Genomic DNA, 18,436 nt, shown 5'->3' on the forward strand with positions numbered 1-18,436 from the left:
CAACAACAACAACAACAACAACAATAACAAGCAACAGGAACAAGTTCTCAACCCAATATTTAATGTCAATATGTCAATTTAATCCCATTAAAAGAAGACATACTGATTATTTTTATCATATCAACATTGAATTGCTGATAAATTAGAATTGCTCAACGTTTCTTTCAAATTATACAATATCACGGTCAACTGCAATTTATTCATTCATTAATCTTTTTTTTTTTTTTGCAGGATACTATATCACTAATAATTGATTCATTCTGTCTGCAAATTATCCCACAAAGAAATTTTCACGTCATTCACGTCATTTTGGCTTTTGTCATAAGTATCTATTCCGGTTAATGAGAAAGCTCTACACGATTTATTTAACCAAGCAACAATTATGCGTGAGTTTACATTCCTATTCTTTTCATTTCTCTTTTTTCTTTCTTTTTGCTTATTAAACATTTTTATTACTCATTGAACTGCTTATGTTATTAGTATTAATCCATAAAGACAAATGCTATGTAATAATAAACAGTTACACAATTAATCTTTTCTTTTTCCATTAAAATTTGACATTTTTAAAAATTTCTTCACCATATTAAATACATTCATCTTTCTATATTGAAATTTAATTAATAATTCAATGCCTCACAAATATTACATATAGCAGACAAAGTATGAACATAATTTTGTTTTTGCTAAAATTAGCTTTTCCTTAAGAATTAACTTTTACTGGCTGGCCTTATATGTATGATATTTTTTTGTCTTTTTTTCTTAAAAAAATTTCTTTTCAATTTAACAGTTAAAAAGAAAAAAGATGAGAGAGAGAAAGGAAAATATTCCCTTGAAAGGTCATGATAGGAAATTGAATTTTATCATTTGATTAGAGAGAATTGATAGATCAGTTGGTTTAGCACTAAATCTATTCATTCTTATTTATGTTATTGAATTTTAATCTCTTTTCTCCTTTTCTTTATTATTTTTATCTATTCTCTCTCCGTTTTAATTCACCTTAAATTAAATACTACTACTAAGTAGCAACAACATTAATTTATGAATTTTTAAAATGAAATCACTTTTTTTTCTTAAAACAAATTCCATCTCTTCTTTTCGTTCACTTTGTCATATTCCGCATATCTCATTTCTTTCTTCTATTTGCAAAATTTTTTACTAACCATTAAAATGTTACATTAATTTCACTGGCACGTTTTTAAAAATAAATGGGAAAAGGAAATAAAAGAGGTACACTCCCCGGCCGGGAATCGAACCCGGGTCTCGCACGTGACAGGCGCGGATACTCACCACTATACTACCGAGGACACGTGAAGTCTGCTCGTCTCGTAATTAATTAAATTCAAAAATTTCAGCTTTATGAAGAAATTTGAAATTTATTAAAATTTCCAACACAAAAACTTGTCTGTTTTACTAAATCAGTGACGAAAAATGTTATTGAATTAATGAAAACCAAAGTGAGAATTACATGTTATCAATAAATGCTAATCGTAATTGAGAAACTTCAATTTCACTGATAAAATTTTCAACAGCATTTGAGAAAGATAAGGGTAATATCATTGCTGATAAACAATGAACATTGATAAGGACATCTAATGGTGTAGTTTGTAGTATCTGCCAAACAGTTTATTTATTTATTTTTTTTTGGCCTTTCTTTTGCTTAAAAAAAAGAATTTCACACTTAAATTAGTTATGTAACATTTTGATGATGCTACGCCAGCATAAGTAAATTAATTTTTGTTGAAAGTATTTGAGATTGTAAGAATGATGCATCAATCAATCAATCAATCAGTCAATGCTATTGTGAATAAAATTAGCTGATCAAGTTTTAATTAGCCTGAAGAAAAATTTTTTATGAATAATTCGGAAACGTATTTGAAGTATTTACACTGAAAAGATAACCACTTAAAAATTAGTTCAACGCTAACCTAAGCTTATAGCTTTACATTTCTCATCTGATTTTACTAATTTTCTAGTTTTATCATTTTTTTTTTTTTTTTCAACATTTTCTTGAAGTTATCGCCGTTTTGCTTGAAATCAAATTGTAAACAATGAAAAGAGAACGGAAGAAGAGAAGCAGTGAAAATGAAAATTCCTGATGAATTTATCAACCAAATCAAGAATCTCAGTCTTTTCGGAAAATTCTAATAGAAGTAATTAGCTACTTGTGAATTAAATTTGCATCCAACAAGTGAAACAACAAACTGTAGTTCAGCAAGGATAAAAGTGTTAAGTTAGAAATATTCTAAATTTAATTTACTTTTATTACTTTTCACTCTCACAATTTGTCTTTTTTTTAGCTTGTTTTTTGAAGAAATGTGGTAAGAAAGAAAAATATTTTCACTTAGCTTATTGATAAATGTAAAACTAGTAAAAGATAACATTTATCACTGCTTCTTTCTCCTAATAATTTAACTGATAACTGTTTGATAACATGCAACTTCATACTTTGAAATAATTTAAAAGAAGAAAAAATTCAATTGCAATAGTACAGCTATTTTGTGCTGAATTAATTCAATTTCTTACAGCATTTAATTGAAATAAAGAAAAAAAAAAATGATTGAACTGATGAAAAGTATAACTTCGAAAAACTCTTAGCATTTGTTGTCGGAGTTTGTTTGAAATGTAAAGTCTGAATCTCAAATTCATGTCTTAATTTTTGCTGTAAAAGGGATTTCTCAATTTCGATAAACTTTTACAAATCTTCCTCCTCCATTTTTCGAATATTTCATAAAACTTATCAATTTCTTTTTTCTTTTTAATTTTTATTTTCTATTTTTCATTTCTTTAAGTGTCTTTTCTTTGTTTTTCTTCTAAGAAGGTTCATATTTTATGAAATAAAACGGAAATTAATTACAATAGACAAATTAAGTACATATATATATATATATTTTACAATAATAAAAATAAAACTAAAACAGAAATTAATTGCCTTAAATCTTACAATCTTAATCTTTGTTCATTTTATTTATTAATCTGTCATCTAACTTAAACTTTCCTGCCTTTAACTCTTTTTTTTTGGATTATTTCACTTTTTTTTTACCCTATTTTACAGTAGAATCTTGAGATAAGAAATAAATCTAATTGTATTTTTTAAAGACAGCAAAATATTTGTAAAATTTCAAAATCTAAATTATCTAAATTATTCGCAAAATTATCAAATTTGTTAATAAAATTTGGATAAAATTGTTGCTAAAAAAAATGTTTATTCAAAATTTTCTTCTACGCATTAAAATTATTCTTTTTGATAAGAGAAAAATGTAGAAATTATTGCGTTAATTGCGCTAATTTCGCATAAATTTTAACTTTAATTGCATTATTATTTATTGTTACATCGTACTATTAATGATGAGCGATAACAAAATTAGTTCAATAATAATAATAATAATATTTGAGCAGTAGTAGCACAATTTGTAAACAATAAGCAAGCAGTAAGCATCGTCTCTGTTATGCAAAATAGATTTTGAGAAATAAACTACAATTATAGCATTTGATCGGTTAACATATGAAGAAGAGTTTAATGTTTAAACAATGATATAAGCCTATCGATGATCGAGAAGTATCTTTAGGGAATGCAATGATATTAGCTTTCGATCATTAGTATCTTTGGTGAATTGCGAACGGTAAGAACAATGCATCTTCTATTTATCATTGTTCTCTTTCATTCTTCTTTTTTTTTTTTCCTTTAAATTAATCAAGGTCATTCAAAATTTAAAGCCTTGTGTAAATGTCATATTGCTGTATTTTATTTAGGCATGAAATAATGGTGACATATGTGAAAGTTAGACATTTTATTAGTAAATTAATAATAGATAAAATTATTATTTATTATTATTTTAAGAAAATAAAATTTTAATTGCTAATTATTGATGTCTAAGCGTAGAATGAAAGCTTAAGATATGAGATTGACTAAGGAAGTTAGCTAAATAGGACACATAGTTAATTAACCTAAGGATATATGACTAATTAATTTAAAGAATACATCACAAAAGTATTAAAAGAAAGTATAAAAAACTAAATTCGACGTTTAATAAGATTACTTAATATATTTTGAATATGGAAATGTGACATAGCACGATGGTATTTGAATAATATAGTAAATTTGAAATTAAAAATTAATTTCCTAACCAAAAATTGATGTTACATTCCAAAATTTATATTTGAATACTTAATCTTCTCATTTTTTTTCTTTATCAATCCTATACTTTTTGTCATTTGAGGTAAGAAAATGAATTGAAATTAATGCGATATTCTTTTTGTTCTTTTATTTCAAAAAAAAAAAAAAAGCTTAAATCTAAAAATAATTTTAAAAAAATAATCATTTTAGTTTATTCAGAAAATTTTCATATTTTTCCTTTTCATTTCTATTTCCTTTTTTTTTTTTTGAGAAAAAGAGGAAGGAAACTAACACATTTCAAGCGGTATATTTCATGTTTAAAGAAACAATCCACCATCAATGACCTTGTCTACATCGTTTGATATAAAATAGTATTAGCATTTTTATTTCGACCTTCATAATAATAATGATAATTAATAATAATAATAATAATAATAATGATGGTGTTGATGTTTTTGGCGTTAATTGTTCATGTGTATTGGACCAGGTCAGGTCAAGCGGTCATTTCCTCTATGGGTGGGTGATATTTTTGTTGGAATATTTTAGAGTAATAATAATTATATGGGAAAATTCCGTTATATCTTCACACTTCCCATTTCTTTTGGTGTAAAACTTTTTTCATTCATTTTTTTTTTTTATTTAATTATTTGTGGTTATTTTTTAAAAAAAAAATTATCAAAGTGGGTATGTTTGTTATTCTTTTTTCGAAAAATTAACATAAGTGAGCTTAAATACTATTTCATAATTCCATTTCACAGCTTTAAAAATCATTCTTAAATTTTAATCCTATTTATCATTTCTTAATCCTTTCTGCTTCATCATCTTTATCATTTTTCTTAAAAACTGAAAAACATATCGTGAAAATCACATTGTTATTTTCATATTAAATATTTGCTATCTATATTTTAATCTTTGATTATAACTATTTTTTTCAAAAGAGAAAAAAAATTTGCTTTTTTAATTTTAAAATTTTAATTAAAAAAAAATTAAATTCTGCTTTTCTTGAATTTTTTACAAGTTTTAAAAAAAAGTTATTCTGCAAAAAAAAAAAAAAAAAAAAAAAAAGGAAAAATTTCTCGAAGATTTGATCAAAATTTTATATAAAAGAATTTGTTTTTTTTTTTTTTCTTTTCTTTTCAACTTCCTTACCTATTCGTACTGTAAAAAATTTTAATAAAAATAAAGAAAAATGAAATATGAAGAAATTGAATGATCTGTTCATTCTTCTGGAAAATGTCCTAAAATGAGCAGTATTCATTGATAATTGAGTTAATTTGACAATTTTTATGTATAATCGTTTAGGTGGAAATTTTAAATTTAAGATTTTTTTTTGATCTTTTTTTTTCACTTTTTTTTTGTTTAAAATTCGGCAATTTTGCAAATTACTGAATTTTAAACAACATCTATTTAGAGCAGAGTAGTAGTCAATGTAATATTGTATTAGTTACGAAAAGATATTTGAAATTCTAATAATAATTTAAAATATTCCGATTAAAAACTCTCTCTCTTCTCTCTCTCTCTCTCTCTTCCAATATTCCCATTTTTCTTATTTTTTTTCTTTCCTTAGTATTTTGCATTCATCATTTTCTCATTAATTTATGCATCAGTGCAACAATATGCACACCCCGAATATCGAGAATACCAATATTTCTTATAAATTAATCATTGCAATCAAAAATTTTTCATTTAATTGCTACCATATAAGAAAGTTATTTATAACAGTTATGGATTTTACTACAAATTTATTAATTATTATTTTAAATTTTAATTTTTATAATTTCTTTTATTTATAATTTTCTGTAAATTATAATTTTATATCTTATAAACTATGATAAATTATAATTTTTAATAATTAAAAGTGGAAGTGATTTCTTTTGCTCTCAATTTTTTAATAGCTAACTTATTTCGTTTATCACATTGAATTCCATAAATATTTCTAACTGATTCATTTTGGCTTATGTTTAACCGAAAGTTTGAATAAGTAATTCAATTAACTTTGATAGTTTACTTGATTGCTAATTATGTAATTAATTTTGTACTTAATGTAACTTATTTAGACGTACTTTCATATAGATTTCATTGCAATTATTTTAATTTTTGCTATTTAATATCAAAAATAAAATTTAGGGCTTAAATTTTTAATTTTTTATTATAGTTTCAAGTTTCATCTAATCTATTTAAAACATATCAAATTAATGATCAGAAAAGAAAACGAAGAGAAAAAGAAAGCGAAAGTTTAAAGAAATATTTAGAAAACTATAAATTATCAATGTAAAAAAAGAAATATCGAGAAAGGGTTAAAATACAATGTGTTATAATATTTGTTTCTTCTAAGATGCAGATTTCTTGAAAGGTGATATTTCTTTTCTATCGCTATCAATCATTCCTGATAAGTGTGATAAGTTAGATAGAATCAAAACTAAGGGCAAAATAATACTTTTAAGAATTAATTATGAGTTTTTATCTGTCTATTTTTGTGTGTGTTTCAATTTTTATTCATTGATTAATTAATTTATTTATTTGCTAATTGTATTTATTTATTTATTTATTTATTTTTTTGCTTATTTTTCATTTATTCCTTTCATTCATTTGACAAAATGTTTGATCTATAATTTATAAATCCTACAAGTGAAATATTATCAATGCATTGGTATAACTATTAAGCAATTTTATTACGAAAATTTTATCAATGACTTAACATATTGATTGATATTTGTGATTGCTGAATTTTTAGAAAACTGAGATATCTCTGAAATCAATGATTCTTAAATTTTATTACTTTTGAATTGTATCAAAAATCTTTTAACAATATAACTAAATTAATGTGCAAAATTATTTCTCATTTTACATTTATCGTTTCCGGTTAATCGTTATCACTTCTATGTTTTAGATATATTTTAATTATTTGATAAATAAACACAGTGAGTAATTATTGTGTTAAACAGGTTTTGAACATTTCCTGAAGACATTTTATGTTTGAAATGATCAAATCTATTAATAATTGCTATCATTCATTTTATCAATTTTATCATTCCAATATTAGAAGATAACGAATCATTTCATATTGATTTCATCTGAATGCCATTTGATTGTAATAAACTAAATAGCACACTCTACTATTAATTTTTCAAAGTAGTAGTAGCATTCTCGCATACAAATGTCAGTCTGTCCACAACTTTTGCTTTATAAACTTCTATCTACTTAGTAAATTTAAAATGGACAGCTGTTGTGGAAATTTCAATTCCACTTCTATCTTTTAATTAAGTTCTTTCGCTTAATTCTAATATTTTAATTTCGATTAATTGAAAGTGTTTCTTAATTTCAAAAATTGAATTTAACATTTAGGCAATTATTTCTTACTAAATGTCTTGATCTTCTTTCCTATCACCGACTAAAAGGGATAAACAGAGAGAGAGAGAGAAAGAGAGAGGATGAAAAAATTAAAATAATTAAGCAAAATAAATTATTGGGAAATTTAAAACTATGAATCAATTCCGGAAAGTATTGCTATTTTTATTCAATTAGTTCTGTACCTCTTCTGATATATGGCAAATTTTCACATACTGATACTTTTAATTGCCTTAAAAATTATCTATTAGTTTAAAAAAATATACATATATCTTTGATATTTTACAATACAATGCCAAAAATTAAAAAAAAAAAAAATTCGCTTACTTAGTTAATGGAAAAAAACAAACAAACAAAGCAAATCTAATATAATATAAAGTTCAATAAAAGCAATTAAAATAGTAATGACTAATAAATAAATTATTGGCAATTAATAAATAAATTTTGCATAAAATTCATAAATGATTAGTTTTACCCAAAAAAATTAAAAACTATATTAATTTTCAAGAAGGAAAAGAAAAAAAAATAAAAAGGATTTTCAATCTTTTACTACTATTTTTTTACTTAAATACTTGAAATTTCCATCATTTTAGATAATTAAGTGTCACAATTAAATAAGCCCTCCCAAAAAAAAAAAAAAAAAAAAAAAAAAAAAAAAAAAACAAAACAAAACAAAAAATTGGAATTTTAAAAAACAAAACGATGACGTAGTCATTTTATAGTTTTACCATTTTGTATTGTTTAACTTTTTCCATTACTTTTAATTGTATATTACTTTTGAAAAAAACCAGTCATGGACGTCACTCACTTTTCCATTTCCGTTTTTTTGCTGTTTTTTTATTGTTTACAGTTATACTTCTATCTCTCACAGTTATTATTATTAATTATTAATAATAAATTATTATTATTTCCATACTTACTTTCCGGTTATCACATTATTGTTATTATCATTATTACTATCGTTTTATCATAATTATCTTTATATTTATTCATTATTTTCACCATAAACACACACACACTGGGACTCATGCGATTACTCACAAATACTTTCTATCATTAGTAATGTTTATCGAATACTATCAATATTGTTATTACTATTCTATTATCACAGTTATTCATTAATTCTATTTTTAATTATAATAAATTTCGAAGTTTTCACAGTTTATCACTAAATTTTGATAGTCTCTATTACTATATTTTTCAAATATTTTCTAAATATGAAAAACTTTAAGTCGAATTTTCTTCCTATTTTAATACTGATAACAATGGTAGATATAATAATGATTATATAATGATTAACTTATGATAGATATAATGATGATTAAATTAATAATGATTAACTTATGATAGATATAATGATGATTAAGTTAATAATGATTAACTTATGATAGATATAATAATGATCAAGTTAACAATGATTATAATGATGATTAATTTAACTTATTTTTTCATATCAATAACAGTAATTGAAAAAAGAAAAAAAAAATTGTTGAAAATATCTGTTGTAATTTACTGCTATCAATCTTACAATCACATTTGTTTTATATGACGTATGACGTTACACTAATAGTTAACCTCTATGATTATACGTGATCGCTCACGTGTAAATGAAAGAAATATTAGCAATTCTTAATAAAATTTGGGTTTATTCGTTTTTTTTTTAAAGTTTCTTACCACAAAATGATAAATAACTTTTTTCTTCATCATCCTACTTACCTCTTTTTCTGTTTTTTTTCTCCTCTTCCAATGACATTAACCTAATTTTTGATACTTTATTGGTCATCCTTAAATAGATATCATAAGTGATACCTTATCAGAGCAATATTAAATAGTTACTGAATGATTAGCATTTTTCATTAATTTTTTATAGCTCTAATACCGTAAATGCTTTCATTTCAGATAAATTAATAATTTTCCTATTTTTTTTTTTTTTTTTTGAAAATTTATTAGTTTACATTATTATCAGAAACGTTTATCACTTATGCACATATGAAATTATCAATAAATTTCATTTTTTTTTTCTTTTCTTTGTTTGTATAGTTTTGCCTTTTTCAAACTTTTATTTTATTTTGAGCTTATCAAATATTCCAAATTTAAAGAAATTGCAAAATTAACTAATTTACTTATTTGATTTGCTTATATTACAATAAAATTTACTATTACTTTAGCTAAAATAAATTCTAGCTAAAAGGAGGAAAGAAATGAATGGCAAAGTGATTTAGTGCATATTTTTTAAACTTTTTTGATGAGATAAAGTAAAAAATTAGTCATATTAGTTTACTCTAAACTAATAATTAGTTTTATGTTTAGCTGATAAATTTTTACTGAAATTTTGAATTGAACTGTAGAAGGAAAAATTAATGTAAGTAAGCTTTTTAGCAATCAATAATTGAACCAATATTTGTTTAAATAAATAATTTTTAAAAAAAGCAAAAAAATAGTATCTAGCATGTTTGCTTATCATTATCAGAAGATTGATAACGATAAAGCAGTCATAAGCCTTCTTTTTTGCTGTTATCAGCAAAATTTCTTATCAGTGGGAACGTTTTAATTATTGCTATCAGTAATAACCTAATTTGTAATTTATGAATTAACTTATTAAATACTTTCAAAAGTCCGCCATTTTTTCATTCGAAATAAAATTAACATCTTTATCTTTCATAATTAATTCATTAATTAAATATATCAAATTCTGATTCTAATTTCAAATCAGCAAGCAAAACACTGTGAGAGAGTTATTTTTAATCAAAGACAAATTTATTTGAATTTAATTTTTTGTCTCTAAATGTAGAATAACATGATTTAAATATAAAGAATTTGATATTCAATTGTAAAACGCTTTTCCCGTAAGAATTACTTCATCAAATGTTAGGTTAAAATGATAATCTTTCATTTAGAACTCTTAAAGTTAAGGAATTAAAAAGTTTCCTTTTTTTTTTTCACTTGTTCTAATATCCTATTTTTGAATTTTTGAATGTAATTAGTTCATATTAATGAGCAAAAAAAGAAAAAAAAATGTTCTCAATTTTAAAATTTACAGGTTATTTCATGTATTTTGCATGTTTAATGAATGGTACATAATTTGTCATTGAAATTATCCAATAATAATTTAACAAAAAAATTGAAATGAAAAATAAATTATTTTACTTAAATTGCAGGACGATTCAGTCAGAGGAAGTCTCGTACTCGCGGGACAATCATTCGTGGCAATACGATGTCATCCAGTTCATTATCATCCAAACATGATTTCTCCTACACTGATAATGATTACGATTATTTTGTTAGTTTGTTTATTTTACACAAATTAATCAAATTATATGATTTTTTGTAAATGTTTTAAATTTATCATTACAGTTTAATTTTTGTTATATTTTATCACTTATCATCCATTTGCGTGGAAATGAAAGGAATGAATTTTATAATTATTAGTTCAAAAATAAATATTATAAAAAAAAAAAAATCTTAGAACTATTTTAACCATATTATAATATTAATTTTGAATTTGAACTTTGGATTTCAATGTTTTAATTAATTAATTTTGATCAAAAATATTTGTTATTTTTTATCGTTATTCTTATCTCATTTTCAAATATTTCAAATAATTTCAAATATATATTTGTCTTTTTTTTTTCATCCTTTCTCTAACTTAGCAAATTTATTTTTTGTTATCAAAAAATTTTAATTTTATCAGACAGAATTCATTTTACCATTTCAGTTAAGTGATGCACTGGTAAATGATATTGAAAATTTTGCAAATCACGCAGAACGATTGCGTCAATCGCTTGATCCTTCTATCAATGCAAACGGTTTATTTATTTATTTATTTTCTTTTGCATCTAAAAATATTAGTTAGAAATGAGGAATAAAAGGCCATAATTAAGTTTATCAAATTAAAGATAATAATTAATATAAAAAATTAACAAATTGATATGAAATTCTTTTCATATAATTAATTCTTAAAGAATGATATAACGAGTTTAAATTTTATGTATTACATTAATTATCCATTTAAGACTTATTAATACTTTTTGAATTTAAACTTTTAGATATAAATTTTATAAATAATTGATTTTGGTTAAAAAATAATTAATTTGATACAAATATGTTGGTCTTAAATAATAACAATTGTATTTCCCAAGTGATCATAGATTTGAGAATAACTTTATTGACGTTATCACGTATCTCTTCACGTATCTCTTTAATAACTATATCACGTAATTCAATTATTTCTTAAAAATTTGAAGTAATAAATAAAAACTTTATAGATGGTAAGTCAATGTGTGTATCGGTACATTCAGCACTTTCAATGGTATCACAAACAGTCCGTGATTTATTAGTCCGTTATCCAGCCTTCAAAACAACTCATGTTTTACTACCTGCTAGTCAACTAATTCACAGTGTTAAAGGTTAGAAAAAAAAAAAAAAAAAACGTGTTTATTAATTTATTTTAAATTCAAAACTGATAAATAATTCAAAACAATATTTTAAAAAATTATTATTTCTATTAATAATTTGAAATATCATAAGCAATAATACAATAATTACAAATATAATTAAAATTTTTAACATCAAATAATAAACAAATAGGTAATAAACAAACAATTTAATAATTGAATTTGATAAAAAAGAGAAAATCAAATTTTAAACCGAAAAAAAAAATTCACGTTTTTACGTGAAACAGTCTATTTAAGAAATACTTAATGAAATAATTAAAAGCTTCAAAAATATCCAGCAAATAGACTTATCCATCCATGCACATAAATCAGCACTGATTTTTCTAGAATTAAATTTTGATAATTCAAATGTTGACGCATCTCGAACACTTTCATGCTTGGAGAAACTTGAAGCAGCTGTTGGTAATACTCTCAAACAATCTTTGTTAGTTTCATCCTCTCTTACTGTAATTCATTGATTTTTCACTAATTTATCAGTAAGAAAGTATAAGTATACTTCTCACGCAAAAAACATTGTTGACAATTTTTTAATTTACAGGAGACCACGAACGACAAAATACACTACTGCTACGTTAGGTCACAAAAGTAAACATGTTCGTTATTTTCTTTTACATTTATTATTTGTTGATTTTTTTCATTGAACTTAATTGATAACTTAATTTGTAGAAAAAATTAAGATTTTAGAATGAACTAAAATTTACTAGTTAAACCTTTTAGCTACGTGGGTAGGACTTATTTACATAACATTTTTTTTTTTTCTTTCAAAAAAAAAGAATAAATATATAATTTCTAAGAAATGTTAGAATAATTTATTTCATAACAAATTTTCATTCTCTAATTTTCAACTTTCTTATTTTTCATTTCTTTTTTCTCTTCCGAAAAGAGAATTTAATTAGATTGATAAAGCTTTTCGCATGATTGCAATTATTTTTCATAATGATGTTTGTTCCAATAATTAGATAAGTTTACTTGCAATCAATAACGCTTATAAATTTAACTTCTGATATTTTAAATTGCTGTAGAAATGATTTATGACATTTTAATTTTTGAACTGTTGACTTTATTCAAAACTTTGACTTTAAAATGATGCATAGAACTTAAATTACCGATTATGCTTTGATGACTCGAACCAATCAGTGTTACATCCTTTAGGTTAAGCCAATAAGTTCCGTGATGTTCTGCTTATATCCATAAATGTAATTTAATTTAAATGGAAATATAGTTTGTAGATCAAAGTTTAACTCAAAATTTTCATTGTTTCTAGGTTTGATATCCTTCCGTAATTTCAAATTTATTTAATTTTCTAAAGTTTGGATTCAAATTTTAAAATGTGGATGCATCAAAACTATCCATTAATCTAATTAATTAAATTAAATTTTATAAGTTAAATTTATAAGTGAATTAATTAAATTAAATTTTATAATTTTATCATTAGATGGTCAAGAAATCGATATAGTTATCTAAAAAAAAAATAAAATGAAAGATCACAGAGAAATTTTTCAAATAATATGCAAATAAAAATTCCTTGTTGAATTAATTATTTGATTCTGAAAAAAAAAAAAATGAATTTGGAGAAATTTTTTTTTATTGTAATCAATCAAAAAATTAATTGAAGGATATAATTTTATTCAGTTTTTTGAAAAAAAAAGAAGAGAAACTGTAACATCCATTTTTCCAGTTTTACTCTATCGAATGACATTGCAGAATTAAGGAAAAATGTGAAAAGTGCAAAGATTAAATTTATATAATTAATTTTTAGAATATGCGAATATCAAATCTATACCTAATTAATTAGAACAACTTTTTTAAGTAATTAAACAAAATAATGAGGATATGAAATAATATTTTAATTTATAAAAAAGATGTTTTTGAATGATATGAAATATTTTGAGAGATAAAATGAAGCGAAAGAGATGAAAACGTAAAAAATGAAAGATGCACAAATACTTGCATTAATTTTTATCAAATAAAATCATAATCACAGCACTAAACAATCATTTTCCTTTTTTTTTTTTTTTTTTTTATTTTCATTTTTCACTTTTTACTACTTTTTATGATTAATTCAATTTCATTTTATTACGTTTTAAATTTCAATCAAACTTCATTTCTACCATTATCAATCATATCATATCATCCATCAGAATAACTTCACTTTTTATCACTTAAATTTCATAAACAGCATAATGAGTCCTTTAACTACGTGCTTATACATAATTATGTGCAGCGTACGCAACGTACGTTGCATATTTGTGATATAAATTATTCATGCAAAGCATCACTAAGTATTTTAATAAACAAATCATATGAATCATTCGAATTTTTTAATTACTACAACTTTCTTCTTCAAATTGATAAATCGATTAAACTATTAATTTAATTAACAAGTATTTGTAATTTAGTGTCATAGGTAAATTATAACAAAAAAAGAAATGATTAATACTACATGAAAATAGTAGAAAATATATTCTTAGCGATTGGAATAAATTTTTAGTCCTAATGTATTTATTATTATGGCATATTCCAACCAATTTATGAAATAAAACTTAGTTATTCTCTTTTTTTTTTTTAAAAAAAAAAGAAAAACTTCAAAATTTTTGTGCTATGAAAATTTTGATGTTATAAACTATGATATTTTAAAAGAATGAAAGAGAGTTAAAATTTTCAGGATGGTTTAAAAAATGGACGAGTACTTATTCGACGACATTCAGCTTTTCAACCAAAAAATCATGATAACTGTAAGTTTAGCACACATTTTTTTCTTTTTCTTTTTAGATTATCAAATTTAATACAAATTTAAATTTGTGTGCCTTTTAAAATGCTATTTGGGAGTGCCAGTAATTGAGTGTTTAAAACATATTTTGATGAATCAGACGAGTTGAAGTATAGATTAAAGTATGGGTTGAAGTATGTATTAAAGAAACATATTTATAATTATTGACTAATTTGTCACTTTTCTTTTCATTCAATCCTAAATCTTTTTCATTAACATTAATTTATTCATTAAATTTATAATTCATATTCAAAACTATTTGCTATTCAAAAATGCTATCTTATGTTTATGACATTAAAAAATATGTGAGCCAATTTAGGCTCAATTCCAGAATAAGTCAAATATATGAAAAAAAAGAAAGCTTAAAATCATATGAGAAAGATAAATAACCTAGTGAAAAAAAAAATTTTTTTTTTTAAAAAACAGTAATTTTATTCAGAACAATTTTTTAAAAATAATAAAATTTCATTTTCTTATTGCCTTTTCTGTTCCATCTTTTTTTTTTTTCACTTTTCTCCCTCCCTCTCTCTCTTTCTTTCTCTCTCTCTCTCTCTCCTTCTACTGTTCTGAAAATTTTTGATAAATACATTTTATTTCCGGAATTTGTTTTTTGTTGCATTTCGTTTACAAATGAATTGAATGAAATATATGTGATGTGTTGTGCTTTGTCATTTCAACACTTTTTCAGTCATAAGTATCATTCATTTTTTCTTTTTTTCTTTGTTTTTTATTTCTAAAAAAAAAATGAATAATAATAATTTCATTGGTCATATGGAAGAGTATTGATTGGGAAATGAAATGAAATAAAATAAAATGAAATGAAATTGATGTAAAACAAACAAATGAAACGATTTTTTTCCTTCTTTTTTTTTTTTGGAGGGAGGAGGGGGAGGAAAGGATGATGGTTAAAATCAAATTGGGTTTAGTTTAATCCCCAAACTAACTAACATTTCAATGTATATTTTCTCAACACTAAGTTTTTTTTTTTTTGTCAAAAAATTTGTCAGATTTTATTCTCAAAAAATTGCGCTTTATTTCGTTGAATGTCAATTTTCTCAAATCTCAATAATTTCTTTATTAATAAAATTTGGTATTTGCATATTTGGCTCAACAAAGCTATTTTCTTTTATTATAATTTTATTTTTATAACTAATTAATTCTACTAGAACACAGTAGATGCTATTAATGTGATAAATGATAAATAATCTTACCATTATAACTTTTCACAAATTTGTCATTCTTGATTCATTGAAATTTTTTTGCTCAAGAATGATTGAATTTTTCTTTTATGAAAATATTCAACAAACAATTTTATCATTACAAATTAGTATAAAGAAATATGATATGATATGACATTATCAATGTAATATAGTAATATTGTATTGAAAAATAATGAAAAAAAAATTTAAAGAAAAGTTAAAAATATTAAAGTTAAATTATTTTTAAATTATCTTCAAACTTATTCACTCAATTTATACATTCTGCACAGGTAGATATTAAAATATACCAAACACCAAATACATTATATATGTGTATGTGTGTATGTCTGTGTGTGTGTATGTCTGTGTGTGTGTATGTGTGTGTGTGTGTGTATGTGTGTATGTGTGTGTGTGCACAATTTGTAATGTATAAGAATATGTTTATAATAAACTATTTATTGCGCATAATGATGTTTGCTTAAATATGTTTTCCGAAAATATTATCCTTCTATCGCTGTGTCCCATGTCACCTCTTACTCTTACAGCTTCCGTTCCGTTTGTTCCCTCCGACACTTCGTCTTTTGTATATTTGATTTGCTTTTGTCAATTGCTGCTACTTTTACCTTTATCTAAGTTTTGTCCGATGAAATCCTGTTGTTGACTTGTTAGAATCTATTCATACCACAACTATTACATATTTCATTTTTAATGTAATGTGTTAGAAGTAAAGTATGTGTTAAAGTAATGATATTTTAGAAGGAAAATAAATTTTTTCTAAAATAGAATATTTGTTTTTTTTATTTTTAAAAAAGAAAAAATTATTTACCTTTGTTAAGTTGTATGTTGGATATATTTACTATCAAAACTAATTGTACAAACACAAACACACATTTATGCTTAAATCTATCAAGCATTCTATTACTTTTTAATTTGGTTAAATTTATGAAATGATGAAATTATAACTAAAAGTAAGTCGTATTGTTTGTTGATTATTCTTTGACTTCTCTCTTTCTCCCTCTCTTTCTCTCTCTCTCTCCTTTCCAGGGTATTTTTCTTCTTTCTTAAAAAAAAATATTTTCATTTCCTAGTTTTTGCATAGATTTATATAGCTAAGATGTCGTTCTTTCTTCTTTAATTTCCTCTACATCAGTATTATTATTATTAGCTACATCATTATCATTATCATTATTATCCATATCATCATTATTATTATTATCTTCGTCATCATAACATCCGTTATCATTCCACATCATCATTGTCATCATCCTTCACGTCATTATTTTTATCATCGTCACATCATCATTATCATTATTATCATCACATCTCGCTATTATTATCGTCTACATTATCTTGTTATCATCATCATCAAACGTAGCATAAAGTGTTTGGAATTGTTAAATGGAAGTGATAATATCATCATCATTATTATCATCACTCACGCCATTGAATTTAACTTTTCAACCTCGATTTAGATGAATTTTGAACTTGAATGAATTTCAACAAGTATTATTACCATTATATCTATATATCATTTCCAAGCGAATTTGAGATTATCAGTTTATCTAATTTTGTTAAAATCAAAAATGACTTGTTTGACCTCTCTCTCTCTGTTTCAGATGAGCTAATAATATTAATTGTTTGACCTCTCTCTCTCTCTCTGTTTCAGATGAGCTAATAATATTAATTAAAAGCAAAGTTTCTCTGTAGCTTAAAGTAATACACGTAATGCACGACATGGTCACGCAAACGTGTATCACATACGTGAGTTTTGATGTATGTATGCGAGATAACTAGTAAATATCATTTTATAATAGCTATTTGAAGTTTATTTTCAAAATGGAAAGCATATCTGTTCAACGAAGCGAATGAAGAAAATATTTGTTCCCTTTGTTTTGAACTTACAGTTAGTTCGTTGCAGTTGCTGCTATGTATACAGTAATAGTAGTACTTACCTTGTATAGAGTTACAGTTAGTTGCAGTAATAGTAGTACTTACCTTGTATAGAGTTACAGTTAGTTGCAGTAATAGTAGTACTTACCTTGTATAGAGTTACAGTTAGTTGCAGTAATAGTAGTACTTACCTTGTATAGAGTTACAGTTAGTTGCAGTAATAGTAGTACTTACCTTGTATAGAGTTACAGTTAGTTGCAGTAATAGTAGTACTTACCTTGTATAGAGTTACAGTTGGTTGCAGTAGTAATAACTGCAATAATAGTAAATAATAACAGTAGCGACAAAATGATAGCTTAAAAAAATATAATGATGTGTCGCACTTTTTTTAGTTTGATAGAAAAATGCATAATAATTTTTTTATACAAACGAATGTTATGCTGAGAGAGAGAGAGAGAGAGAGGGAGAGGGAGAGAGAGAAAAGGGAAGAATGTCATTATCGCGATAGTTTGGGAGATGTCATTATTGAGTGATTGCAACAAGAATCAATTATCGATGAAATAAATGTTTAACAGTAAGCCCAGCAATCCAATATTATCTTTACTTTTGTCTCAATCAATTTTATTTTTCTTTTTTTCTAAAGATTTGATAAATATATACT

The 18,436-nt window shown here is 23.7% G+C and overlaps 1 protein-coding gene and 1 non-coding gene across 3 annotated transcripts in view; one reads left to right on the forward strand and one right to left on the reverse strand.

Moving 5' to 3' along the window:
- Window positions 1-382: 382 nt before the first annotated feature.
- Bma-spv-1 overlaps window positions 383-18,436 on the forward strand; it is a gene marked incomplete at both ends in the record, with an annotated part of 38,480 nt that continues 20,426 nt past the window's right edge. Inside the window, 7 exons of one of the 2 annotated variants that reach the window (XM_043078304.1) lie at window positions 383-386; window positions 10,621-10,742; window positions 11,178-11,268; window positions 11,728-11,868; window positions 12,244-12,340; window positions 12,455-12,509; window positions 14,582-14,651. In XM_043078304.1, coding sequence (XP_042934238.1) covers window positions 383-386; window positions 10,621-10,742; window positions 11,178-11,268; window positions 11,728-11,868; window positions 12,244-12,340; window positions 12,455-12,509; window positions 14,582-14,651 — 580 coding nt within the window. Of the gene's footprint in view, window positions 387-10,620; window positions 10,743-11,177; window positions 11,269-11,727; window positions 11,869-12,243; window positions 12,341-12,454; window positions 12,510-14,581; window positions 14,652-18,436 lie in introns of those variants that run through there. The other variant, XM_043078305.1, reaches the window with a different exon arrangement.
- Window positions 1,233-1,304, reverse strand: Bm14543. The gene has a single exon. It is a non-coding gene; the product is annotated as a tRNA-Asp (tRNA).

The sequence above is a fragment of the Brugia malayi genome (genome assembly GCF_000002995.4).
Source record: "Brugia malayi strain FR3 genome assembly, contig: Bm_v4_Chr2_contig_001, whole genome shotgun sequence".
In the NCBI taxonomy this organism is placed as follows: domain Eukaryota; kingdom Metazoa; phylum Nematoda; class Chromadorea; order Rhabditida; family Onchocercidae; genus Brugia; species Brugia malayi.